This window comes from Mastomys coucha, unplaced genomic scaffold (genome assembly GCF_008632895.1).
Source record: "Mastomys coucha isolate ucsf_1 unplaced genomic scaffold, UCSF_Mcou_1 pScaffold20, whole genome shotgun sequence".
Lineage (NCBI taxonomy): Eukaryota > Metazoa > Chordata > Mammalia > Rodentia > Muridae > Mastomys > Mastomys coucha.
Genome location: NW_022196903.1, coordinates 131,345,021 through 131,372,867, shown reverse-complemented (window position 1 = coordinate 131,372,867; position 27,847 = coordinate 131,345,021). Strand labels below are relative to the sequence as shown.

The 27,847-nt window shown below is 42.4% G+C and overlaps 1 protein-coding gene across 2 annotated transcripts in view; it reads right to left on the bottom strand.

Moving 5' to 3' along the window:
* Ptpro (protein tyrosine phosphatase receptor type O) overlaps positions 1–27,847 on the bottom strand; it is a 210,400-nt gene that overhangs the window by 58,752 nt on the left and 123,801 nt on the right. For both annotated transcript variants that reach the window (XM_031383700.1, XM_031383701.1), the window contains exons 5-12: positions 26,509–26,952; positions 24,221–24,382; positions 20,409–20,605; positions 13,540–13,660; positions 12,619–12,812; positions 11,462–11,573; positions 6,032–6,183; positions 4,905–5,025 (exon numbers count right to left, since the gene is read on the bottom strand). In XM_031383700.1, the coding sequence (XP_031239560.1) occupies positions 4,905–5,025; positions 6,032–6,183; positions 11,462–11,573; positions 12,619–12,812; positions 13,540–13,660; positions 20,409–20,605; positions 24,221–24,382; positions 26,509–26,952 (1,503 nt within the window). The remainder of the gene's footprint in view (positions 1–4,904; positions 5,026–6,031; positions 6,184–11,461; positions 11,574–12,618; positions 12,813–13,539; positions 13,661–20,408; positions 20,606–24,220; positions 24,383–26,508; positions 26,953–27,847) is intronic.

Here is a 27,847-nt window from a genome sequence, read left to right as displayed (position 1 = left end):
GAGTAATGGTACAGCTGTCAATATGACAGCCAATGGATCCAAACAGAGTAATGGTACAGCTGTCAATATGACAGCCAATGGATCCAGAGTAATGGTAGAACTGCCAATATAACAGCCAATGGATCCAAACAGAGTAATGGTAGAACTGCCAATATGACAGCCAATGGATCCAAACAGAGTAATGGTAGAACTGCCAATATGACAGCCAGTGGATCCAAATAGAGTAATGGTAGAACTGCCAATATGACAGCCAATGGATCCAAACTGAGAGCCCAGAAAGTAAAGCCAACATTTATAACCAGCTGACTCTTGACAGATGCAGCTCTTTTCTTTTTTAGACTGGGAAGAGGAGCAGAGATCCACTTTTGTCAAGGAATTTGGGCTTGAGTTACTTTCTTCACCTTTCTCATGAAAGTCTTGGTAGTGATGAGGATTTGATCCTTTGCACCACATACATTTGGGGATTTATTCCTGCAGTCTCCCTACTTGAGATGTGTAGGAGACATGATCAGCTTGAGGACAGTCTTGGCTGTGCAGTGAACACTCTGTTTGTCTTGAGGAGTCTCTTTCATTATTGAACTAATTAAATGTATAGCTTAAAAGAAGAAGAAGAAGAAGAAGAAGAAGAAGAAGAAGAAGAAGAAGAAGAAGAAGAAGAAGAAGAAGAAGAAGAAGAAGAAGAAGAAGATGAAGAAGAAGAAGAAGAAGGTACGGGCCTCTGTCTCCAGCTCCAGGCTCAGTGTGGGTGAGGGGAATCATGTGTCTGGGCTCCAGCTAGCTCACAGGGGAACCACACATTGCTAAGTGTCAATTCTTCAGAGAGTCAAGCTAGGAATGTTTCTTCTTTGCCATATGTGGCCTTGGTAAAGCAGAACTTCACAAGGGTGGTTTACAGGGTGGGGTTGGGTTTTTCCTTCCTTCACTGGTTGCTCCATGCCACCCTCTCTTTCTGGAATCTTCTCTCTGTTCAGTCTCTAGGTTCTGGGATGCGGGCCACACCCAAGGCTTCTCACTTCAATCTCTAATTGGTACTTGGTGCCCTAATTCAGACATCCCAGACCAGAAGTTCTTCGTGATCTCTGGATCACAGATTTGATCATCTCTTCTCTGGACATTGGCACTTTTGTTTTCTATAGTTTTCAAATCATTGTTTTTAAGTTAGAAGAACAGTGGGCCCTTAACACCCCTCCCCATTAACCCCTCACAGATCTGGCTTGTCTCTGTCTCCATGAGTTACACAACCACAAAACAGTTACTCAAGAGCCAAGCTGAGGAGTTATTCTTAATTTTTCTTTCTTTCACTTCCTACATTTATCCAAAATGAAAGTTCTGGAGCCTCAATCTCTGAAATACCTCCCAAATCCTGTCCAAATCTCTCCATCTCCATTACAGCCACCTCCCCTAGAATCACCTTTACTTCTCATCAGATCTGACTAAACCACATCCGATCTGACTAAAGAGGGCTTCTCCCTCTTCAGATAACTAACCTTTCAAAGGAAATCCTCTGCTTTCATTGTTGGCCCAACTATGCTTTCTTTTACATTCTGACATTTGTATGTGTGCATGTATGTGTATGTGTGTTCATGTGTATGCATGTGTGTTTATGTGTGTATGTGTATGTATATGTGTGTGTTTGTTGTACATGTATGTATGTGTATGTATGTGCATGTATACATGTGCATGCATGTGTATGTGCATGAATACATGTGTGTCCATGTGTATGCATGTGTGTATATGTATGTATGCGCATGTATGTGTGTGTTTGTTGTACATGTGTGTATGTGTGTGTGTATGTATTAGTGTGTATGCATTCATGTGTGTATGTGTGTATACTGTGTGCACTTGTGTGGTGGTCAAGTTTTTGTAATTGGTTCTTTCTTTTTATCATGTGTGTCCCAAGGCTGTAACTCAGTTCATCATGCTGCCAGCAAGCACTGAACCATCTGGTTGGCTCCCTCACAGCATTCTAATATGACACCAGAATAAACTCATCATGAGTAGAAATTGCACATGCTTTTCTATTTCATAATATTAAACAGTTTTCAAGGAATTAGGTAAATTAATTTTTTAGAGGTTGTCATAAAGAATGATTTTTGCATGTAATTAAGGTACAACATTAAAATTATCTAACACTATTTCTGCTTATAACACTGGTGTCTCAGTAAGAATTTAGCTTTTGCCACTGAGCTAAGAATCTGAGGATATTAGCCCAGAAGCTCAGAATACCCAAGACACAATCCACAAACCACAAGAAACTCAAGAAGGATGAGCAAAGTGTGGATACTTCAATTCTTCTTAAAAGGGGGAACAAAATATCCATGGAAGGTGTTGCAGAGACAAAGTGTGGAGCAGAGACTGAAGGAAAGGCCATCCAAAGATTGCCTCACCTGGGGATCCTTCCCATATACAATCACCAAACTCAGACACTATCGTGGATGCCAGCAAGTACTGGCTGACAGAGCCTCCTGAGAGGCTCTGACAGTGCCTGACAAATACAGAACTGGAGGCTCACAGTCACCCATTGGACTGAGCACAGAGTCCCCAAAGGAGGAACTAAAGAAAGGACCCAAGGAGCTAAAGGGTTTGCAGCCCCATAGGAGGAACAACAATATGAACTAACTAGTACCCCCAGAGCTCCCAGGGACTAAAACTACAACCAAAGAGTAAATATGGTGGGACTCATGGTTCCATGCATAAAGCAGAAGATGGCCTAGTCTGTCATCAATGGGAGGTGAGGGCCTTGGTCCTGTGAAGGCTCTATGCTCCAGTGTAGGGGAATGCCAGGGCCAGGAAGCGGGAGAGGGTAGGTTGGTGAGCAGAGGGTCGGGGGTGGGAGGAGGGAATAGGGGATTTTTTGGAGGGGAAACCAGGAAAGGGTATATCATTTGACATGAAAATAAAGAAAATAGCTAATGAACAAAAAGAATCTGAGGCCATCTTCAGACGCCGTAGATGCAGAGAAAAGCGTGTCCTGGATTAAGTGAAGAAAATATGGTGTTCTACTGTTGGGATCCTCTTTGCTTAAAGAATAGTTTCCGCATTTCTTCATTTGTCAGAGGAGGGATGGGGAAATTATGATTCGACAGCTTGCATGTGGAGGTCAGAGGACAATTCCCAGGAGTCAGTTCTCTCCTTCCATGATGTGGGTCCCAGGGATCAAATTCTTTGTCAGGCTGGCAGTGAGCACTTGTCTGCAGAGCCATCTCTCCAGTCCATTGTTTCCAATTTCCTAAGCATTTCTCAAAATACCCTGCTGAGAGCAATGTGACTGCAGAGAGCTTCTAGAGATGTGCCTGTGTGTGCTCACAGCTACAGATGTGCACACAGCTACAGGTACGAGCCCAAGGAATAACCGACGGTTTGAAACTCCCTTGGACATGGTCAAGAGCCTGTGAGGAGTTAGCATGAGTCTGAAGAGTGTCAATGGCTTTGGAAACACAAATGCTGACATCTCTGCTACGAGCCTTGGTACTGATGAGATGTGTCCAGATTCTGTTTCATTTAGTTTGTAACAGGCTGGATTAAGAACCTTGTCTTCAGCATGCATTGCTTATGAGTGGCTACACTTACACCAATGATATCCTAGAAACCAACTACAGAGCTCTGCCAACTCATCTTCTGTCGCCTATAGTCAATGTTAGAGTGCCCTTTCCCAGACTCCCTTTAGGTATCAAAAATGAAGTGTGCCCTTAACACATGGTAGACTTTTCCATGAGTAAGCACTGCAATTGCATATACCTTCTGGGCATAGTATTAGACAAACTGTAAAGTGTATTCGGTAAGGAGTGATCAAGGCAGACAACGTCATTATTTCTTTGTATTTAGAGCCTCAGGACTCCTTTCCTCCAACTCATAATCGAATACAATAGGTTACTTCCTGGACCTATAGCTACCTTCCTGTGCTGTCTCCCTTGCTCTGTGACATCTGCCATAGTTAAGGTAATTGTCCTTTGTGTCTCACTAAACACAAGCACTTCTAGGTTGCTATCACTCACTCTAACTACAGTTTAAGGCCATCCACTATCTATGCTCACTTAGTTATGTTAAATTAATTAATCTTCACATTTATTCCTTTCCTTTTAAAGAAAAGATTTATTTTCTTTTATTTGTGTGTGTACGTGACAGAGAGTGTGTGTTTGTGGAGGTGTGTGTGCAGGTGTCCACAGTGGCCAGAGAGATGACAGGTCCCTTGGAGCTGGAGTCATGGGTGTCTGTGTGCTGCCTGGTGTGCTGTACTGAGGTTTAAAACCCTCTGAAAGCGCCGTAAGCACTCCTTCCTACCAAGCTGTTTCTCCAGACCCGCTTTCCTACTACTGATCTTTTCTTTCCTTTTTTTTTTAAATCCAAACTTAGTCATTTTGCTATGCATAGTCATCAATGCCATCGGAGGAAACAGCTGTGTCTGAATCCACCTGCAGGGAATTTATATTATTATGTAAGGAATTGGGGGGGGGTAGTCTGTCTTTTCCTGTTATAAATTATATTCCTCTTATGTCGAGGAATTCTGAAATGGTCCCAACTTCAATAAAGTCAAGGTATATTATTCAACCTAAGTTTAAGGAATAATATTTGTATGAAAGAGAATGCTGTCAGAGTAGGTGAAGACACCAAACTAGCTATTCAGCAAGGTCTTCCATATCTAAAGTTCATTGGTTCCTTCAATGCAGCTGAGAAGGCAAAGGCCCATGTCACAGCCTGGTTTACTCACACTCCATTCATACAAACGAAAACTCATAGCAGAGTGCTTGTACTCTTTCTCTAGTGTGTCTACTTTGTACTCCTCAGGGAGAATTCCTTGTTCTTGATTTGGATCCACGGAGCTGAGGAGCCCCTGCTAAATAAGGCGTGCAAATCCTCCTTCCCCAACACAACACCTTCAGCCCTCGCCGGTGCACTCTCCTTACCTAGCTTGACAAGGCGGAGCATGGAGGTGTTACTCCCTCTCTCAGTGCAGGCTGTGACAGACAGATTGTAGATATCTCCTGGAGGCAGGCTAAGGATGGCCGTCATGACGTTGCGCGTCACCTGCAAGACCATCAAGATGTGTGATTTAAGGTGGAATGTATGAGCCAGCACCTCACCCTATACAGCAAGTACACAGATATGAACTCCAGGCTCTATCGGACAGTGGGAAGGAACCTCATGCGTTGACACTGCAATCTACAGTTGACTATTACGTTACTTCTGTACTGGATTGTTTGAATGCAAGCTCTCTGAAAGTGCACAATATATATCAGCTTGAACAATTTTCCAGTGTGTTGGTCCTTACTCTGGTGTTATCACACATATTCACAACAGCTTCTGGAAAAGACATTTTTGTGGCTCTGATGAAAACGTAGACATATTTGTACACACACAGTTGTTTACACGAAGACTCTATTTCCTGTCTCCTATATAGCTAGAGAGGATTATGTGATCCAGTTCTGACCGATAGGTTTGTTCCCATCCCACAAGTGCTAGGTCTCCAGTGATGGTGTTTGTCTCTTCCTTCAGGCTAGTGTGTCCTCAATAGGTTTGAAGCCTAAATGAATATGTCACATAGAGGTGAATGGGGGCAGCAGCGCAGGAGACCAGAATGACTCTCAGCCTCTCTTTTATTCAATCCACTTTCTTTTTATTTGTTTTGGCTTCAGTAGTTTAATCATGGTCAAAAAGCTTAATAAAGCAGAGAGAAGATGCCAATATCCCAAATGCATTCAGATATCTGGGCAATGTGGATCACTGTGAAAATATTGACATGGATAAGTGGTAGCTTGTTTGACACGCTCAGTATCTTGAAGAAAAAGCTCACATGTACCCTCGGATGGTCTTGAACTCACTATGTATTGAAGGTGACCTTAAATTCCCTTAATGCCTGCCCCCACCTTTCCAGTACTACTAGACTCAGCTCTCAAATTACAACTTTTAAATACAGGTGAAATCAAGACCCGCAGTGATTTCAGCTCCTGTCAAAGATTTGAAAAGGTAAGCTTAAGTTGTAAGCATTGTCAACAGTTCCTGCCTCCAACTGCTAGGACTCAAAGAAACGCACACTCTTTTTAATTTTCTTCCTCCCTTCTGCAGCGACCATCCAGTGCAGCATTCTAGAATGGGACAGGTCAGTGGTGGCATCCCCGTATGTCCAACTGATGTACAGCAGGCTGTTGAAGTACTCCACAGACGTGATTTCTGGAGCGATGGGGGCTGTGAGGAAAGAGGTACAGCTTAGGATAAAGGCTCGTGGCTGAAGTCCTTTCCAGCCAAGAGGGAGACCCTCAGTGAAGCTGACTTGTAAAATTAAAAATTCAACTTCAAGCCAGGCAGTGATGGCACATGCTCTTAATCCCAGCACTCAGGGGGCAAAGTGGATCTCTGCAAGTTCAAGACCACCCTGGTCTAACAGAGCAAGTTCCAGGACAGCCAGTGCTACACAGTGAGACCCTCTCTTGAAAGAACAAAACAGAAAAGGAAAGAAAAATTCAACTTCGTACCACATGACAATATCTCAGAAGCAAAAATGGAAGTCAGTAGTACAGGCTGGGCACTTGCTCTACGGCACCATCTTACGAACAGCTGGACCCATTCCCTCCTGAGAATATCAGGACCTCCTGTATAAGCTGCTGTTTCAAGGTGCCTAAAATGTTTGATTGTTCAGGCATATTGGGAACATCACTCAGTGATAAAAGACATTGGTATTTATCCCAACAATATTGAGAAGTCTGATGCCCTGTAATATTAAATTCCTCACTGTGGCACATGAAAGGGACTTAGGAGACCAGAGAACTGTGAGGGAGATGAGGAGAAGGAAGAGAAAGTAAAGCACTGGGAGTGACAACGCATAGTTCTGACAGAGCACAGTGAGGTCACCGATAGACTCCAGCTACACGCTCTGCAGAAAGGGGTCCCGAGGAAATGCTGCTGACGTAAGCGGTGAGAACGAGGAGATTTAAAGTCAGGCCCGAGGCTTAAGCCTAGCACTGAGGCCATTTCTTTATTCCACATTCTAACACTTTAAAATTAAATTTTAATTTGATTTAAAATTTAATAGTTTGCTGAGGAGGAAATGTTGTATAAACTTCTTATCAAATCAGCTCTGAGGGTGTTTGTGAAATTATTTTTTAAAGTGTTCCAAAACTCCAAAGATCTTAAAGGACAGATAAACAATTAAATTCAAATTGCATGTGCAAAGTGTCTAGGAAGCAAACATTTTACCCCAGGCATGGCAGAAGTTCAACCAAAATCTTTGAAGTAGAATTTCTAGAAATTATAAGAATCATTCCCTGTAATAGGACATTAATAGGTAACAAGGATTCTTAGTAGACTGTGATTTCAAGACCTACTATCCCTTAAAGGACTTATAGCATGTGTAAGGTGTAATAGCTGCACAGCATCTATATAGAGCACATGTTTACATGCACGTGTAATGTGTAACAGCTGCACGGTATCTCTATGGAGCACATGTTTACATGCACGTGTAATGTGTAACAGCTGCACGGTATCTCTATGGAGCACATGTTTACATGCATGTGTATTGTGTAACAGCGGCACAGCATCTATAATGGAGTATCTACATGTTTACATGCATGTTTCCTGTGAAGTGTGAGCAGCCTCTTCCCTTGTGTCTAACAACACAGTCCCTAAATATCAGCAATGTCCTCCCCATTGGGTCCTGAATGTCCATTCAAAGGCTGTGGAGGTGATGGAAACCTAAGGAGTGGAGCCCAGTGAGAGAAAGTAGGTGACCGGGGATTCGACCTGGGAGCATATACTTTGTGCCTGGTGTCTTCCTCTTGCTCTGACCACTTTACTTTCCAGTGCCAGGAGCTGAGTGGCTCGGCTGCTTCAGAAGCTTAAGCCACGGTGTTCTGCCTCATTATATACTAAAACCTCAGAAAGCATGAGTTCACAAGAAACCGTTCCTCATTATAAGCTGGTTGTCTCAGGATATTCTGTCACAGTAATGTAAGACAAAAATGTCCATATCATATTCCATAATGATCTAACTCAGAGAAATACCTATGACTTTTGATAGCCTCTTAATATATTCTAGTATTCCTCATCACAGATAGATACATCACTTTGTTTAGAGGAGTTTTTCCTTATATTTTAATTTGGGTGAGGGTAAGAAATGCTCTTAAAGTACGAGTCAAGAAGTTTATCTGGCCCTCTTCGCAAGGCCGAGCCTTCAGACTTGGCATTAGCTGCTTTAAAATCTCACCTATTGCCAAACGCCACAAGATGTCACTAGCTGTTTATTAATCGTTATTTGGTATGCTAAAATAATTACTATGAATTTGGCTTTCAGACAAGTTGCCTAACCCTGGTAGTGGATTGAAGTCTGAAGAAGTCAGCGTTAATTCTTCTGGTGAGGGAAGTAGTGAAAACTGAACCACTGAACTGAGAGCCTCCTGCAAGCTAGCAAGGGCTCCAACCCTGATCTACACACCAGTTACCTCCTGCCCTGCTTATTTTGAGACAGCATCTCCTTACATTGCCCAGGCTGGACTTGAACTTGTCACCTTCCCATCTCATGCTCACAGTGGCTGGGATTACTGGCCTGCACGTTTCCAGCCAGTTTACTAGTCTCCTTTTACACCATGTGATTTGACAATTCAGGTTAAACTGTAAAACACAGAGGAGAACCTCACTTTTAAAACATAAGATTCTCGTCGGAAATGACAAAAGAGAAAGAACTAAAGGGCTAGGATTTCAGCCAGTTTAATATATAAATATGCACATATATGCATATTTGTGTATACATGCATTTGTATGCATACTTTATTTTTTGTAGACCTGTGGTGTTGTGTGTGTGGGGAGAGCGGGGATGGATTTGATGTCGGTGTGCTTGCTCATGCATATGTATGCAGAGTCCAGAGGTAAAAAGGGACATCTGCTCTATTGCTCTCCATGTCTGCCTGTCTGCCTGCCTGCCTGCCTGTCTGTCTATCCACCTATCCATCATTATCTATCACTATCTATCTATCCATCAACCATATCTATCTATCTATCTATCTATCTATCTATCTATCTATCTATCACTATTTATCTATCATCTACCTATCATTTATCTATCATCATCTACCTATCTGTCTATGTCATCTATCTACCTATCCATTTATCTATTTATCATCTATCTATCTATCTACCTATCTATCATCTATCTATCTATCTACCTATCTATCATCTATCTATCTATCTATCTATCTACCTATCTATCATCTATCTATCTATCTATCTATCTATCTATCTATCTACTTATCTATCATCTATCTATCTATCTAAGATAACATCCTTTCTGAGCTTGGAATTCTCCCTTTCAGGCTAGTGAGCCCTGAGATCTACCAGGCCTCTCACTGCTGGAATTACAGACACAAGTGACCATATCAAGCTCTCACTTGGGTCCTAGAGAAGGCAGATCCATGCCTGTGCTCAGCTAACACTTCACCCACTGAGCTGCCTCCTCACCCCTGTAAAATTCTTAACGATTTATGTGACATAGTTTAATTCTTACACTGTGCAATTACTAGACCCATGTTTTAGATGTGAGATTTGAAAAAAGATGATGTAAAGCTCTAGACTGCTAATGCCAGCGTGACTAAGCTGTTCATCAAGAAAAATACAACACTCTCAAAGATCCCTTCATTGGAGATAATAAAGTAGTCACTAAGTAGAGAGATCATTTAGAGACACAGATTATTTATCTGGACTTGCTATATCTTATCTAAACTGTTGTAAATTTTGCTCCACTCCAGGCAAATTCATTTTATTTTAAAGATTTTGTTTTTATTTTTAGTTATGCGTATGTGAGAGTACATGGGAAGACTGGTTGTAAACTGGAGTGCAGTACCCAATGAAGCCAGAAGATGGCGTCAGATCTCTTGGTGCTGTAGTCATAGATGGTTAGGAGCCACCTGACGTGGATAATGGGACCTAAACCCAGGTACCCAGCGAGAGCAACAGGACTTCCTGAGTGCTGAGCCATCTTTGCAGTCCTTGTGATCATTTTAAAAGGCACAACGCTGCAGACAGAACCCCGGCTCTTGGTACTTCTCTGTTGCGGCTGCCCAAGACTGCGAAGGCCTTAACCTAATTCGTGAACGTTTGCTGTACAATCCAGTTGGCAGGGTCTCAGAGAATTCTGCAGCCGAGAAAAGGAGGTTCAAAATCATTGAGATGGCCTATTCAAGCGTCTGCAACCAGAAATGAGCAGAGCCAGTTCAGAGGCCAAGTCTTATGAAAGGGAGGGAAGGGCACCCATTCTCTGGAAGCAAATCTCCGTGGAGCTACTGTGAAAGGATTAGAGCTATAGTGAAATTTAATTATAATGAAACAGGTGCTTAGTGGTGCAGTGTGACTGGTACCGTCTCCTCTTTGGGGATTTTCTCATTGCCCATTCTAACATGACTACTGACGTCTGGAACAGAGAGTATGCTGGACCCTGGAGACTAAAGGAAGTGGAAGTGCACACTTAGTCATCTTCACTGTTTTCCCAATACAGCTCTCCATCCAAAGAAAGTTCGTGAACAGCGTTGGTCCAAACAACAAGGGCTATTGCTTCTTTTATTAAAACTGATTTTGTTTTTAGATAATGCACATGTATGTATCTGTGTGAGGTTATACGCATGTGAGTGCAGGTGCTCATGGAGGTCAGAAGAGGGATCCAATCCCTGGAGCTGGAGTTCCGTAGGAACTGCAGGAAACTGAACTCAGCTCCTCTGGACGAGCTGCAAGTGCTCTTAGCCACTGGGCCTCCTCCCCAGCCCTGAGGTCAGTGCCTCATTGAATGAATTACTCATTCTTATTGTTTTCTCCAATCATTGTCCATGGAACTACACAATTTAAGGCTTTTGGGGAAACTAAGACTGACTTAATTTAAGCACCTAAACTTGGTGCCCTGTAATTTGCTAAGTGGCTCGTTCAGTAGAGAAGTCATCGTTGCTTGTCACAATGGAATAAGCATTCCACATCATTCTCTTTTGTGCCTTACACAGATCTGAGGCTTGGGAAACTTAACTTGCTCAAACTCACAGTGACCGGAGGCAGAGCCCCTCTGGTGTGAACCCTTCCTCAAAGGCCCTCAGTGGACTCTAGTACCAACAGCCGGTGAGTGCAGAAATGGAGGAATTAATGAGGGAATGAAACTCTCTCAGAGATCCAATGGCCTGATACGTACCGTCAGTCAAGCGTGCAAGGGAAGCTGGCAGCCGTGTTTGCTGCTTCCAGCTCTGCTCTGATCGATGCTGGCTGGAGAGCACATGTCAAGGGCAGTGACTCCAAATGAACAAACGTGGAGGGGAGGGCAGGAACTGTGGATTCTCAAGTCACACTCTCATTTCTAGTGCTTGTCAATTAAATCCGAGACACCAGCATCAAGGGTGTATCTTCCGTGGCAAGGCAGACGAGTGACCGGCACTCTCTGCAATGTGACCCTCTGGCGAGTGCTCAAGATGGAGCGTGGGACCTTTTTTCCTCCAGTACTCACCTGTTATGAAGCTGATGGTGGAACTGTCACAGCAGCTCAATTCTGGCTCCCCCCACGTCACCATGGTTACGCGGAAGTTGTAGTACCACGCTGGCAATAGGTTTGCTATTCTCTAAATAAGGATGGAGGGAAATCGGGAGACAAAGACCAAGAGGAAAACAGTATTTATGAAGTTGATTTACTTTCCTTGGGTCATGATAAACATTAATACGTTTTGTTTTCTTTTTCTACGTCTTCAGAATTATTTTTGAGGTGAAATGAACCATACATGAAATGAGATATGTAATTTAAAAAATAAAATCGATTGAAAGATAGAGTAAATAGGGGTATTGCTTCGCCATTTCCAAAGATATAATGTATAATGAGCTAACACTTATTCATAAGTATTTGCACATATTTATTCCCCTGCCTCTAGGAGAAGGGAGGGTGTTCTTCGGGGATGATGCTGAGCAGAAGTCTTACTGGGTGGCCATGTCTGTCATCTGTCTGGAGAGCAATTGTGTGCTTCAGGAGTCATGCATAGGTTGCCTACACTTTGCAAAATGAAATCGAGTCTCAGAAACAGCAACTATTACATAGGCTTTGAAAGCTGTTCCCAAAGGGTGAGCAGTGCAAGTATTTGTTGATTTGTATAGGCCAAGCAGAGTGATGGCTAGAGTCAGCCACTGTCAGTCAAGTGTAGAAGACCAGAGTGAAATCTCTTGTGATGAGAAGGTAAGTCTGCTCTGATTGGAGGAAACTCAATATGAGAAAAATACCATTTGGGGTGAAAGTTAGTTTCACAACTAACTTCAACTCTCTCTCCAAAGACAAAGACAGAATCTAAACCTAAAAGAAATATAAAGTCATGGACCAGCAACCAAACAAGAAGCAAGCGTGGCCTGGGGTGCCTCGAACCCCAGCACTGTTAAAACAGAATCAGGCAGCCCCAAAGTTCACAGTCATCCTTGGCTAAGTGAGAAAGGCTCTCTCAAAACCAAACAATACATCAACCCCCCCACCCCCGCCCACAAGTCCGTGAAAATAGCTATCTGCCTATGCGGACCAAATAGCTGTCTTCCAATATGGCCTGGTGCACAATGACTCTCTGTAGCATAGCTGTGACACAGGCATGACCGTTCACACGAGAGTGTACCAGCTGGCTAAGGGAGGATTACCACGGATGCCGTTAAGGAGACGCTCGCCGCTATCTCGTAGTAGGTCGTCCACTCTGAGGTCATGGTGGTGGGGTTGAAGTAAAACATTTCAACCACGTATTTCCTGAAGACCCCCAGGTAGGGGCGGGTCCAGCTCAGCACTACTGCCGTGGGGCCCAAGGGGTAGAGCATTAGGTCCTTTATCCCAGTGGGAACTGAAAGAGGGCAGGGCAGAGGGTGAAGAGAGAAAACGGGAAGGGGCATTAGTGTCTGCACAGTGGCTTCAGCAGGGACAGTCATGGCTGGCATCCTCTTAACTTCGTCACAAAACACTAAAGTAAATAGATATTACTTCTGACTTTCTCCTTTATGTAGTAAATAGTAAACGGAAGGATATCTTCCAAATATTGAGTGCTGCTCATTTGAGGTAGTCATCCTCACATCTAGCAGGTACTAGCATCCATTTATTCAATTCAATGAACAATGGATGGAGACTTGTCCTCAATTTTGCATTGTATCTGTACTGAACAGGGATAGCCTCCTAAACAATATAGTCATCTCTGTGTTATTTTTGTACTGTATTGGATATTATAAAAGATTATCCAGCAATATGGCTAAGGTGTATGAGAAGGTATCCATAGGTTAAATGCATACACGGCATCATTCTATATTAAGTAACAAGAATATCCATGGCTTTTGGTTTCTTCTCTGTGTGTGGGAAGGCATTCCCTGGAAGTTGTATCCCATGCATATTGAAAAACTTATAATCTGATATAGGGATATTGAGCACAGCCTCATGATTCTTCCATTTATGATGAATTCAGATTTAAGGCTGCACCCTTCCAACCAGTAGTCTGATAACAATAGGTCTATTATTATTATTATTATTATTATTATTATTATTATTATTATTATTATTATTTATTGTGGCTAACAACTTACCAATGGCAAATGTCACAGGATCAGAAGGTGGCCCAATCAATGGGCCTTTTCTTAGGTACATCACAACCTGGTACTGGGCACCAGGAACCAGGTTCTCAATTACAGGTTTGCTTGAGTTCACCTGAAAGCAAACACCCAATAAGATTTATGTAGAGTGAGGCTTTCAGAGCGAGACGCAGATGCTGAAGCAAGTTGGTAGGATGTAGTGTTGACTTTGAAGTCCGACATCTTTTACTCATACTGAGGAGGGTTGGGTTTCAAAATTAGGATGACTTATAGTTTATGTGAATTCAGAAGGAGATCCAGGACATTGAAATTCCATGACTGGATTTAATATGCCCCATGGGCTGCCCCCAATGAATCACTGTTGAGTGTAACCACATACGCCAGAGCACCTTCCTCCTGGAACCATAATCAAATCAGGGATATCATGCGGGTAGCCTGATGTCCTAAGTTGTGGTGTCAGCTGATGACAAGCAAAGATCAGTGCAGAACTGTCTTTAGCCTCTCGTCACTTAGAAGAATACAATATCTAATTATAGAGATGGAAATGACCTCAGAGATTATTCATTCAGATCTCTGATTTAATAGATGAAGAAGCAAAGCCAGAGAATGGTCAAGGTCAGATGCTCACATTTATGGTTGGGAGGAGAAGCCGAGCGCTGTGACCTCTCAGCTGCACTCAGGGCAAGTCAAGGTACAGCTGAAACACTTTGCCAAGTCTATTGTAACCTTATAAAACGATGTTACGGAGATGGCTTCTCAGCTCTCAGTTTTTATTGGTCATGTGACCAGAGTGGTACAGAGAGAAAGAGTAGGGACATGTGTACGAACAAAGCGGATGTATGAAACATCAACGTCTGCATCTGTGGGATTGATGCTTCAGTCCAAGGTTAAGAAGTGAGTTGGTTACTGTGAATTGTGTATGCAGTATTCGTGTGCATACATTTGTATGAAGTAGATGTGTACACCTGTGCACCCATGTTTGCATTTGTAGAGGCCAGAGGTCATTATCAAGTATCGTCCTCTGTCCCTGTGCACATGGCTTTTTGAGTCAAAGTCTCTCACAGATCCTGGTACTTCCTGTGGCCCTACACCATTTGGCCAGTCTCCCCCTCTCAGAGCTGGGATTACAGGTGTGTGCGCCCCTGTCTGGCTAGTCATGTGATGGTGAGGCTCTGCCCCACGTGAGTCCTTACATTGGTGTTAAGTACTTTATCCACCCTCTGATTTATCTATCCAGCCCCAGCTTTGATGTTAGTGCTTCTAATATTTAAGATAGTCTCATCATATTTGAAATAAAACCCCAACTCTGCTAAATATAAACACAAGGCTTTGTTTATACTTCATTTAACACTGTTACCTTCATGTCTACATTATATTAATGTAGGTAATAGTGCATCTTAGGGGTTCGAGATGCTGAGACCTGAGTGTAAGGTACATCAACTCTTAAGATCAATTGTTTTGGCCTCTGGGGTATATAAAATACAAAACTTCTACAGGAATGAACAAAATAAATGGATAACAATTTTATTGGCAGTTTATGGTGTGCTTTTAAAAGTCTCATTAAAATTATACAGATAAACAGTGCTGGTGACGTGAATTTCAATGAATTTCAGTGAATCTCAATGTGAATTTCAGAAGCTGGCTATGTGTATTAGACAGGTCAGGATTCGAGTAGAGCGCAGCCTTCTCTCTCCCCTGACTGCTGAGGCACAAGAGAGATGATTACGTGGAAGAGTTAATCAGTACTCTCCCCTTCTTTGCCAGTTTACACCCTTTACCATAACATCTTACCCACATTTAGACTACCAAGGTTACTCAACAAAACCATCATCTAGAGATACAGGCTATGAACAAGAATATATTCTAGGCATGGAGGCACACTGCAGAATCCTAATACTTTGGGAGGTAGAGGCAAGGAAGTTTAGGAGTTCAAGGACAGCTGGACTATAGAGTAAGTTAGAGACCAGCATGGGCTAGGTAAAACTGTGGTCTTAGAAAGTAAAATAAAAATAAAACTAAGGAGAGACAGTGCATGCTGTGCATGACAGAACAATACTGTTTTATTAAGAATATATTCTATGTAACAAAACTAATTGTTCATCAACAGAAAAGAAACAGACCAAACTTTTCTGTTCTCTTCCCCACAGCCTCTTAGTCTCTGCAGGCATTCTTCCTGACTGCCCTCTAACAGATGGATAAATAGGTGCTGTTGAACCACACATGTGGGGTGTGTTAGCATCACTGCTAGAGAATTTTATTCTTGCCGTGACAGGGCACTTTAGACATTCTGACACACTTGTAAATACTCACCTGCTCTCTAATCCTTCATATTGCTATTTAGACCAACACAAGACACAAATCATGTAGGCTGTTTCAGGGTGGTGTCGCCTACGCCCTTTTAGTTTAATAACCTTTTAGGTAACAATTATTGCTAACTGTTCAGTCAACACCTAGATTTCTAGCCACTTAAGTATGTGGCAGTCATTAATCTAGGGAAATGATGTCTTTTAAACAAGGTAGAGACATGTGAAAAAAATCATACTGCTTCATAAAAAATACAGAGGCATGTAATGTTAAATGTCATTTGTAATTTCAAGCTACCTGTCTTTGTGAAAAACAATTAGAAACATCAATCCCTAAATATTTGTTAAGGTGTCAACCTATATTGTAGAGTCCTAATACTTTGGTATGTAAAGGCAGGAAAGTTTAGAAATTCAAAGCCAGCCTGAACTATATAGTAAGTTTAATATAGAATTAAACACTTTAATTTTGCTGTGCCATTGCTTCCAATTTTTTTCTAATCACTAGCCAACCAACTGATTACTATCAAATTGATGAATGTAATAAAAATTAATATATTCATAAATATGATATGATGTATGATATAATCAATATAATAAAATGTTAACCAATCTTTCCACTTAACTTATATCCATCCTATAGCTCTCTCTTCCACTGCTGGCTTACTTCAATCCCAGGGACTCCACTAAATTCAATATGACTCCCAGAAGGCACTGGGTCTGCCTGTCCCTACTGAGCTAAAGACACAGGAAGAAAACCACTAAGGAGAACTGCTGGAAGAAACAGAGCCAGTCTGCTGTTAGGTGATGGGTTGCATGAAAGGAGCACAAAGGTGTCGAGGTGGCCTCACATCCACCCCTGTGATGCTTTCTTCCTTAGCTTCCTGATGTACATTCACTCCAGACACCAGGGCTTCCCTATTCAGGACCCAGACAGCCACTGGGTCACTCCCCCTTGAACCAAAAGATATACAGCTAAACCTAGATGACCACAAAAGTTGTCCCTTCTTTTCCTCTTTTTAAAAATCCTTCAGACACCGTGTCAGTCCTATGTGCCCTCTTTGTAATCCTGTGAGATAGGATTGATTTCCCCCAACATCACAGATGAAGACATCAAGAACACATGAGGGGTTTGGATAGATTGTTCAACAGTTAAAGCTAGACCTTTCTCTCTCTCTCTCTCTCTCTCTCTCTCTCTCTCTCTCTCTCTCTCTCTCTCTCTCTCAGAGGACCTTGATTCAATTCCCAGCACCCAGAAGACAGCTTACAACTATCAGTAACTCTAGCCCCAGGGGATCTGATGACTTCTGACCTCTGTAGAAACCAGGCATGCATGTCATGCACAGAAAACACAGTCACACATGCAGGCAAAGCACCCATACGCATATAATTAAAAAGAGGGAGAGGGAGAAAGGCGGGGAGAGAAGGAGAGAGAGACAGAGAGGCAGAGACAGAGACGGAGAGAGTCAGAACTGATAACTGTGAAGATAAAGTCTGAAGCCTACTTTTGTATGATGCTGTAGTCTGTGTTCCAGACTATCATCAGACTGGCTGTCTCTCCTCCCACTGCACCCCACGAGACAGCACAGACTATCTACAGAACCACCAGCAGCTCTGAAGACAAGTCACCCAGGAGGGCCCACTTTGACGCCAGCCAGTTGGGTGGCTCCTGGTCCCTTACATATCCTGCCTCTTAGCCCCACCATTTCCTCCTTCATACAGTAGAAAGGCTGATGTGTCCATCTGTGTTTCTTTTATTATTACGCACTCCTGCAAGCGGTCAAACAGTATTCATGGACTAAGGCCCACGCCATAGAAGAATGAACACACACGCACACTTCATGTGGTGCTCATTCCAACTCTGACAACAAACCTCTCTGAAAGACTGAACTTGGCTATCTCGTGTGCTAAGGTTTGTGAGAAAATGCTCGGGGCACATTTATTTTGGGTAGTTAACACGATTTCTTATAGAACACAGATGGAGCAGTAATTTCATGTTCAACATCTTCATGAAGGGATAGCTGCAGAATGGTCCTGAAGAGGATTCATCTCCATGCAAACTCATTATGAAGAATATGTACTTATGATCAGGACCAATTTAAACCCTTGCTATTAAGAAAGAAGACTGGGCTCTATGCTTGAAATGAAGACTCAGGTCTGATTTGTTCCATCTCCAGCGCTGTTACATAGGAACCGCTTTACATTCAGAATCACACAGGTATCAGTGGAGCTGATGGGCCCAGTAGAGACTTTAGCACGGTATCTTAGAGGCTATCAAGGAGACACAAGAAGCACAGAACTTGTGTGACTGTAACATGTTACCTGACTGTAACGATTAGCTACAGCATCAGCATCCCTAATCCAAAAATGCAAGACCCGAAATCTGAAACATTTGAGCAACACTATACCACCGACATAGTGATTTTGACATCTAAATGTTTATGCCATGAACAAACACTAAAATATTACTTAAAACTGCCTTTAGATTATGTGTGTGGGATACTATGAAACACACATGAATGTTTTGTTTATACTGTGGTTGAAGCCCTACATAGCTCATTATGTATCCACAAATATTTCAACCCTCCCACCACAGCTCCATGTCTGAAGTCCTTCTGAGACCAAGAATTTTGGATAGGTGATTTTTTATCCCGCGTTTGACTTGGAGCCATGTTTATTTTAGAGCTAGCGGTGAATGTTCTGTGTCTAGCTTTTACATGTTTGTACAGCAAGTGCTTTACCAACTGAGCCATTTATTCTACTTCTCCTGAGACTAAAACACAAAAAAGTATTCATTCATGCCTGTGCACATGACAGCCAGAAGAGGTCGTGTGATCGCTCAGAGTGACAGTTATCAGTATTTTCTGGATGTCAGGCTTCTTATGTGGATACTAGGGTCTGAACTCTGGCCTTCATGATTGTACAGGCAGCGCTCCTAACTGCCGAGCCATCTCTCCGCCTTCTTGAGGCATTTTGAATTTAGTTTTCCCATCTGAAAATTATGGGTAAGTGCATGTGCTCTGTGTGTGTGTGTGTGCACGTGCACGCCAGTGCATGGATGGTGTCGGGCTATGGATGCTGGAGATATAAACCTGTGACAACCCTCAGAAAGTCCTGTGACGACTGAAAGGACACCTGGAATGCTGACGTGCTTCGGGTACTCCTTTAAACATCAGCCTCTCGCCCATCCATAATCCTTAAGGGTTTAATGTTGCATTTCGAGAGAATGTGTGAGAATCCCGTTAGAGAGCCCTTCTCTGATCATTTATAATTTATAGTAGCTATAAGAAACTTTGGTTTTGGGCTCCCAGGCAAAAGATACATAATCTTCTACATTCGAATGGACAAGAAGGAAATGTACCTTGGACAGCTGAGTTCCAGTTCACTGTCTGCGAGGGAAATACGGTTCCCACCAGTTTAAACTCAGTTATGTTGGGTATCGCCAGGGAAAGAAACTAATGAACTGAATAAGGAGCTGTGATTGCTAGTTAATCTGTTTAGCATATTTACTCTTTAATTTGATTGAGTCAAGGGGTAGATTCTGCCTCTAGGAAAGACTTATCTCAGTGTTTTAAAGCATTTAGTTCTCCAAAGCGCACGACTCCGGAATCAATCTTAGCAATTTAAAATTTCTCACTCCTTGAATTTGCCACACACACACACACACACACACACACACACACACACACACACACACATACACACGCATGCACGTGCACACACCCTTACCTCTAGGGAAGAAAAGTAAAGCTAGAGTTCACGGGCACAGAACAGGGCTCCAGCACTGATTGGGCTATAGGTGTCCATGCCTAACCAATCACAGGACCACTAATTTGCATATTCTCGCCTTGCTCCACTCCTCCTTGTGGTTGTCTAGTCCCATTTATCCTTCAAAACTTTTTAGTTGAGATTGATGAGGAGAAAATTGTTATCGTTCATATATATTTTTGTTTTAAAACTTGTTTTATCGAGTCCACATTGTTTCTAAAGTTAAAGTGGAAAAAAGTGCAACAGACACCAAACCTCTCTGAAAGACTGAACTTGGCTATCTCGTCTCTAGGGAAGCGTTTCTTGGACAGGTATTGGTACTCCTTCCTCACAGTCTGTCCTAGGATAAGATCAGATCCCTCTTCTGGGAACTCCGAAGCATCAGTCGCTGACTTGGGCTTCTGAAATATGGTGCAGTTGTCCTACACGCATTTTTTTTTTTTTTTTGGTCAGTCTCACTAGATAACAGCCCTGCTCTGCAAGATCAAGAAGCCTCACATTGACCGAGGGCTCCAACATCTCTCTAAGCTTTTGACACACAGCAGTAGGCAACTTCTCTTGGGTAAGTAAGAAGCAGAAGCATGGGAACTGGGAACGTGACCTCTAACAAAGAGAAAGAGAAATGAAACTGACCAGCCATGCCCACTCATTTCCTGTTCCCTGGGGTGGCTCTTGTGAATGCCACTCCCGAGTGCCCTAGGAGAACTCAGTGTGCCGTCTTTCTCTTTCCCATTGCCACAGATTGAGTTTCAAGTGGCCTTCAGGGACTTGAGGTGTTGTCCTAGGGGTTCTTACCTGTGTACAATACTGCTTCTCCAGCCGCTGACTCTCCTTCTGTTTCTGGCAGGTCAAGGACACCACAGACACAATGGTGCTGTTGTAGTTCTCCTGGGAAGATGTCCATGACATCAAGGCCGTGGTTGAGCTTAGGACATGGACACTCACATGCTGCGGCTTCTCCGTCAGTTCTTCAATCCACTCACCTGTGGGGCCTGGGCATTGCAAATCACAATCAAAAGGAGGTTATATACTGAGCTAGTTAAGATAGAAGATGCCAGATGTAATTGGTGTTATGGTGTGTGTGTGTGTGTGTGTATGTGTGTCCTTACAAAGAGACTCAACGGAAGACTGGCTTGCTCTGTCTACCTCTGCCAACTGTGGCTCACAACTCTCCGACTTCTCTTCTGGCCCAAGCAATAGTAGTGTCAGCAACAGCACTAATAAAAACAAGCTCAATTTCAGTTGCCAGGTACATTGGAGAATATTCCAGTGAAATCTTCATCAAACAGAGTATGTGACGCTATGGCATTTCATCAGTGTTTATAATTCCTTCACTGGGAGAGGATCTATCTAGAAATAATTGCTTTGAGATTCAATCAGTCCTTACCATAATCTTACGGAAACAAATTAAATTTTGCCACAGCAGAGGCTGAAGGACAGGCTAGGGCTGTGTTAACCAAAGGGCAGCAGGCTGGCCTTCAAGAAGATGCCTAAGTTCTGGGTGACGTGTGTAGCATGCGGGGGGCGGGGGGTTGTATTATGAAGTTCTCTGTGGAAGCACACATTCAGACCCTTCCAGATGGCCCTGGGATGTTCTCCCTCATATCAACAATAGAACTCTCCTTCTCCTCTACCTTACCTAGGAGTAATGATGTCTGCCTCCTCTCTCTCTCTCTCTCTCTCTCTCTCTCTCTCTCTCTCTCTCTCTCTCTCTCTCTCCTTCCCTCCCCCTCTCTCTCCCTTCCTCCCTCCCCCCTCTCTCGCTCTCTCTCTCTTTAAGTTTGACTCCACTAAAGGGGATGGACATAGACTCGATGTAAATGGTTGTGAGTGAAACGATGCTGTAAATGTCTGTGATATGAATACATATACAGATACTGTGATATGGAGACAGGCATGCCCCTTACAATCAGCCTCTATCTCAAGTAATTACATACTTTAGTCTGCTAACTCTTATCACAAGATTATGAGAAAAGTACTGGTCTTAGATCTCAAGTTTAAATTAAGAAATTCAGGCAGGTAGGATGAGGAAATTTATGATTTACAAATGTGAAGTCTGGTTTTTAAAAACCTATGCTTCGGGAGCTCAGAAGTTGGAGTTGATCGAAACATTTTATACACGGGCCTGAAATTCTCACACAATGCATTTTAAAATGCCATGATCTTAACCATGTATATGGCTCCCTGGATGGAACACTGTGTACCCTTGTAAAGTGTTGGCTTGAAATTTGGCCTGAGGTTCTTGTTTTCTGATATCAGTGTTGCAGCTTCCTGCAAGTGATTGGTTCTGAAGTTCTACTCTGTGTGTGTGTGTGTGGTGTGTGTGTATGTGTGTGTGTGTGTGTGTGTGTGTGTGTGTGTGTGTGTATGGACCATGTGGAACATTAGAAGCAAAAAGAGCCTTGTTGGGCTAGGGGTGTAATTTGGTGGTTTGAATGTTTGTCTAGAATGTACAAAGCCCTGAATTTGATTCCTAGCATCCCATAACGTGTGGTAGTGGTGGTGGTGCACATCTGTAATCCCAGCACTTGGAAGGTGAAGATAAGACAGTCAGAAATTCAAGAGCTTCTTCAGCTGCATAGAGGATTTAAGGTTAGCCTGAGTTAGCTACATGAGACCCTGGCTCAAAACTAAATGCATGCATAGATTAAAAAAAAACACAAACACACAAAGTAAGAGATTTAATGCCTTAACTTAATAAGGAGATTAAAGCCCAGAGACTTAGATGCCCCTCCCAATGTCATGGATTCAGTGAGTATTTGGATCTGGCAGCACAGCTGACTAACACGTGAGTGCCATGAATACAGCCTCATCAGACAACCTTAAATTCAAGTCTTGATCTTAACGCATGTGAGAGTAACAGATTCACTTCCTATAACTCAGAGCTTTTCATGGAAGAAAAATGTGTTGCAGAATATTTGATCACAGTGTGAGCCCAGAGATTGTGCTATTTATTGAAAAAAAAAAACTGTTTCTAGTTGTGGTGTGGCTCAGCCCTTAGCACACACCTTTAATCCCCAACAATGAAAATAAAGTTAGTTGGTAGAAGGAAGTCATGTTTGAAAGTTTTGTCTAATTGAGTGGCAGACAAAGTGATAAACTAGAGAAAGATTTGGCAGGATAGGATATGCCCAACTCTCACAAGAAGAGAGAGGAAAGCGAAGCTACTGAGGGGCAGTGCAGCAAGTAAAAGAGGAAAGAGGCAGTTTTACAGGGAGAGTTTTTAAATGGAGACAGGTTGCAGGGTGTGTGTGTGTGTGTGTGTGTGTGTGAGAGAGAGAGAGAGAGAGAGAGAGAGACAGAGACAGAGAGACAGAGAGACAGAGAGACAGGAAGAAAGAGAAAGAGCTAGACACAGGCAAAGACAGAAGGAGCTAGAGAGTGAGGAGTCAGAAGATTACAACACATAGCCAAGGTTAGTTTGAGGCCAAGCAGAGCAATTCGGTCAGAGGCAGAGAGAAGCCAGATTGCATCAGTCAGCCTGGAGAGGAACAGCTGAGTTGAACCAGCTAGCAAGAGCTCAGAAAGGACTGGGGGTGGGGGTGGGGGCAGTGTAAACTTACTTAGCAGCAAGTCTCAGAGGCTGAAAACATTCTAGGCCTAGATAAGATTGTACAGAAGCTAGAAGCTTCCAGAACTAGGCCTAGGTTAGCAGATGGAGGCAGTAAGCTTCAAAGACAACAATTAGAACAGGAAAATAAAAGTTATTTTTACAAAAAGTATACATTATGTGGGCATATTTTTAGTGCATTTAAGCTGCTAAGTGAACTGACCTCCTGTCTCTGCCAACCTACTTTTTGAGGGTTATTTGAAGTAAGGTAGTATTTGGCCCTTAGAAAGGAGGATACATATTATACAGATTATTGTTTTTGGACAAGTATCTTTAATCTATGTTTTCAGACTTTTCTTTTTGTTAATCTAAAGGTACACTTAACATCCATAAACTAAGTAACCAATTTTTAACCTTGGACTGCCAATAATCATAGCCTATCTAAAGAGGAAGTGGACACACATCATCTATGCAGCTCTGAAAACCAAACTTTCATTGTACTGTTAAAGCTCACAGAGTAGCTAGAAGCCTCCCCAAACCTCAGTTTTTGGGAACTAGAGGACACTCTACCTTCTCGTGGTGACTGCCTGGACACCCTGAAGGCTTGAGTCGCCTTGAAATCTTTGAGCTCTCCACAAGTTCAATACTCTAATAAGATTTTCCCCACATAATCCCATAATGCTGAATTTTATTACAGCCTCAAACAAAAATCATATTTCCCAAGCTGTGTGTGCATGTCCTTGGAGACATGGTTATGGCTGGTGTGGAAGGTCAGTTTAATAAACATTCAATTATCACAACAGTCAGAAAAAAAAAATCCACTGGTTAACTTTCACAGCAGATTTTCTACCGTTAAACATATAAGTATCTTCTCCTCGCATAATGGCCTCTCCTGACCTTGAGGAATCCCCAGGATCCCTAGGGCTGCTGAATAATTGACAGCCAAGCCTCATTAAGCTCACAGTTTCCTGTTGGAGCTCCCCAAGTGCAGGATCAACCTCACCAGTTTCTCTGCTCTAGCCCCCAGTAAGTGTATCCTCACTCCTTGGCTACTTACTGATGTAGAAGCTGAGCGATTTTGCTGACTGGCTTTTCCGAGTCTCACAGGCTCCCGAGGAACTAAAGGTTGTCACTGAGAGTTTGTATTTCCCAGGCTCCTTCAGTTCTGCAACAAATTCATGGGCTTCTTCATCCACTGTCAAATAGTCAGTAATGTTCTCTGGATCAAATGCAAAAGGCAAAAAATTAAAATGGGAACATACTTGGATTGACACCAGGGAGGGCTCAAGGAAGGCAAAGTGATTAGGTTTGTAACATTTGTATCTATTATTGTCCTTCTTTCTTATATTCCAAGCTCAACCATAACCTTATACAACCATAACCTTACACAAGGCCCTATAAACTAGAGAATGCAACTCAAATTCAAATTATACTTATAAAATTAAAGTATCAGACCTAAAATATAGTGTTCAAATCCATCACATGGAGGCCTGATACACTGCCCACATCCACCTAACTGCATCATGTACACACGAGAAATGGACTTCTAGGTGACGGCACTATCCACTGCCCTCCCTGGAATAGGAGAAATATCTAAATGCCTCACAAATTCCTTGTAGCATTAAATTACTATTTTTTTAATATTGGCTTCCTTCTAGTCTATAAGGTGCCTCGGTTTTATTTTTCTTTGTCTATTTGCTCTAGCATCATTAAAGGTGATATTTATTCTGTATCTGTCTCCTGATGCATAGTATTTCATTTAACACTGTTATTACTTGACTTCAAAGGAGCACGGTATATTCAGAAAAATGCAGGATTTAATTGAACTTTCTTGAAAATAGGCAGTAAAAAAGTGTTCTGAGTTACAAGATACTCTGTTCCAGAGAAGAACTGAGGAACAGGAAAAGATTAAAGGAGCTGCTAAAATGATCAATAAAACAAAACAAGACAAAACAAAACCTACCGCTCAGTCAAATGATGACTTTTGACTTAAATACCTTAAAGGACAATTTCAATTTTATGCAATTTTTGAGTGCTGCTCATTGCTATTATCTAAAGTAGAGAATAAAGAGATATTTTGTCTCATTTGTTTCACTAAATAGAAGTTAACTATCTTCCACAGTAAACCGGCATGATTCTAATTGCACACCATGAAACGAAGGCTGCCCTTCTAATTCCAAGCTTGATGACTTGACAACCTTTGTCATTCTAATACTAGACTGGAAAATAGAAATAGAAATAGAAATAGTACTTGTCAAGTTCTGGCAAACAAGAAACAACAAGAAAAGTCTGGTGATCAACAATGGAGCTGTGCTATGACTGTGTTTTTACAAATGTATGGGCTATAATAAATAAATATAATGTAATATAATGTAATATATAATAACAGAGAGCTTGGAAGGCATATTGGCAATCACCTCCACTCTCAGCACTTGAAGGTAAAGGTATAAAGGTCAGAAGTTCAGGGTCATCCTCAGGTACATGTCAAATCTGAGAGTAGCCTAGGCTACATCAGACCCTGTCTCAAAAACAGCACACGCACACACACACACACAACACACACACAACACACACACACACAACACACACACGCACACACAACACACGCACACACAACACACACACACACAACACACACACACGTGCACACACACGCACACACACACAACACACACACACACACAACACACACACACATACACAACACACACACACACACACGCACACACACACACACACAAATATACTCTCATATATATATGTATATGTATATGCATACACACAAACATATAATTTTAACTTATAGATAAGTGAATCAAAACATAGTGTATTGGCTGTAGTGCAGACATTGTCCTCTGCATACTTTCCACTTACTATCAACTTCTCAGGGTAAATCTGATCATCAGATCCAAAGACTGCATCCCATCGAGCTGGCTAAAGAATACGAACATCTAGAAGACGGAGTCACTTTGTAGAAAGACTCTCGTCGAATGCCCCTTGACTTACAGCGTTCCTTAAGGGTGTTCTGTAATATGTCTTGATGGCTCTACTTTTTAGTTTAAAGTATTTCTAAATATAAGGCCCCTTTTAGAGGCCTGAGGTATTCGAAATGCTGGCTAGAGAAATGTGTAAAACTTGCAATGGCTGCAACTTACAAATCACCCAAATTTGAAGATTCTGATCTAATCTATGTATTTTGGCTTTCTGTTCTCAGGCTACAATTAAAGTCTCTCTTTGACTGTGTCTGTCAACCTTCCTCCCTAAGGTCAGGTCCTACCCCCCCACATACACACACTCCTCGTACTCCCCAGTTCCATTTTACACCTCCCAACTCCCAAGCCTCACCTTCTCTCTCAATGAGAATGTTGAAGCCATCGAAGGCTGTAGGCGGTTTTGGTGGTAACCAGCTGAGAATCATCTGCACAGGGAAGGCAGAGAAAGGGTCAGCTGTGGGCTTCTCTGTCCCGCTGAGTGTGGCCTCAGTGTCATAGTCCACTGTCAGCACACTGACAAAGCCCTCCTCGTTTTCAGAGGCAGTGGATGCACTGTCCCACCAGTTGGGCTGAGATGTGCTTTCGTAGTCAGTGCCATTCGGGTCAGGCCAACCGGAAGACACATTGCTTGGGGGAGTCTCTGGAATGTCTTTGGGGAAATGGAAGTGTTTGTCACTTCCTATTGAATCTTGAGGTTTGATGAATGAATCCTCGGGGAAGCTCCCACTTGGCTCCTCCCAGTTGTTCTTGTTCAAGTTGACGAAGCGAACAGAGATGTTTCGAGGAGGGTATGGTGCTGTGGAAGAGAGAGATTTCATTTCCCGGTAACTTTTAACTCTGAACTGAATATTTACTCGTGAGTCCAATACACAGTTATCAAGTACGTCTTAGTTTTACTTCTTATATACAGGAAAATATTTAAATTAAAAACTTTAGTTTATTGCGCGTGTGTACCCACGTGCCTTGGCATGCTACATCTGAAGATAACTTGAAACAGTTGGATCTGACCTTCCACCATGTGAGTCCTGGAGATTGAACTCAGGTGGCTGGGCTTGTTGGTAAATACCTCTGCCACCAGGCAGCCATAGAGAAAGTATTATGGAGAACGATTTTTAAGTCAACCATATCTAAGCTTCTAACATTTTGTATAGGATACATATATTTACATCTATCTCTTAGCTTCTCACCAGTCACATTTCAAGGGTAGTTACTTGTTATACTACATGTGTTGATGTGGTAATTTAATTTCTTCTCAAGTACAGTGATGCAAACATCCCTGGGATTACCACAATCCTACTTTAAGAAAATATGTGTCTCTGTCCCTGGGTAGCTTAAAAATCAGTTTTTAAAAAAGTTTGTTTGTAGCTATCAGAATACACACTCTATATGATAAAGCTGTACCAGCAGGCTAACTACCAGGTGGCTCTTACAGAGGCAGACTTCAATGGTGGAAGTATGAATTCATTTCCCATCTCTGAAATGAGCCGTATGAGTACACGGGAACTATGGATTATAGACGTGTGTTTTCTCTGGAGCTAGCAAGTCATGAAGTTAGCCTGTACGTCATCTACCTATAACAGCTCCTCAAAGACCCTTCTCCATGACCTTTGAGGAAAAAAAAATTGACCTGGCCTGCAGGTCCAGTAATTTGGGGGAACGAGGAGGGTCACAACCTGTGAATAAAGAATGGG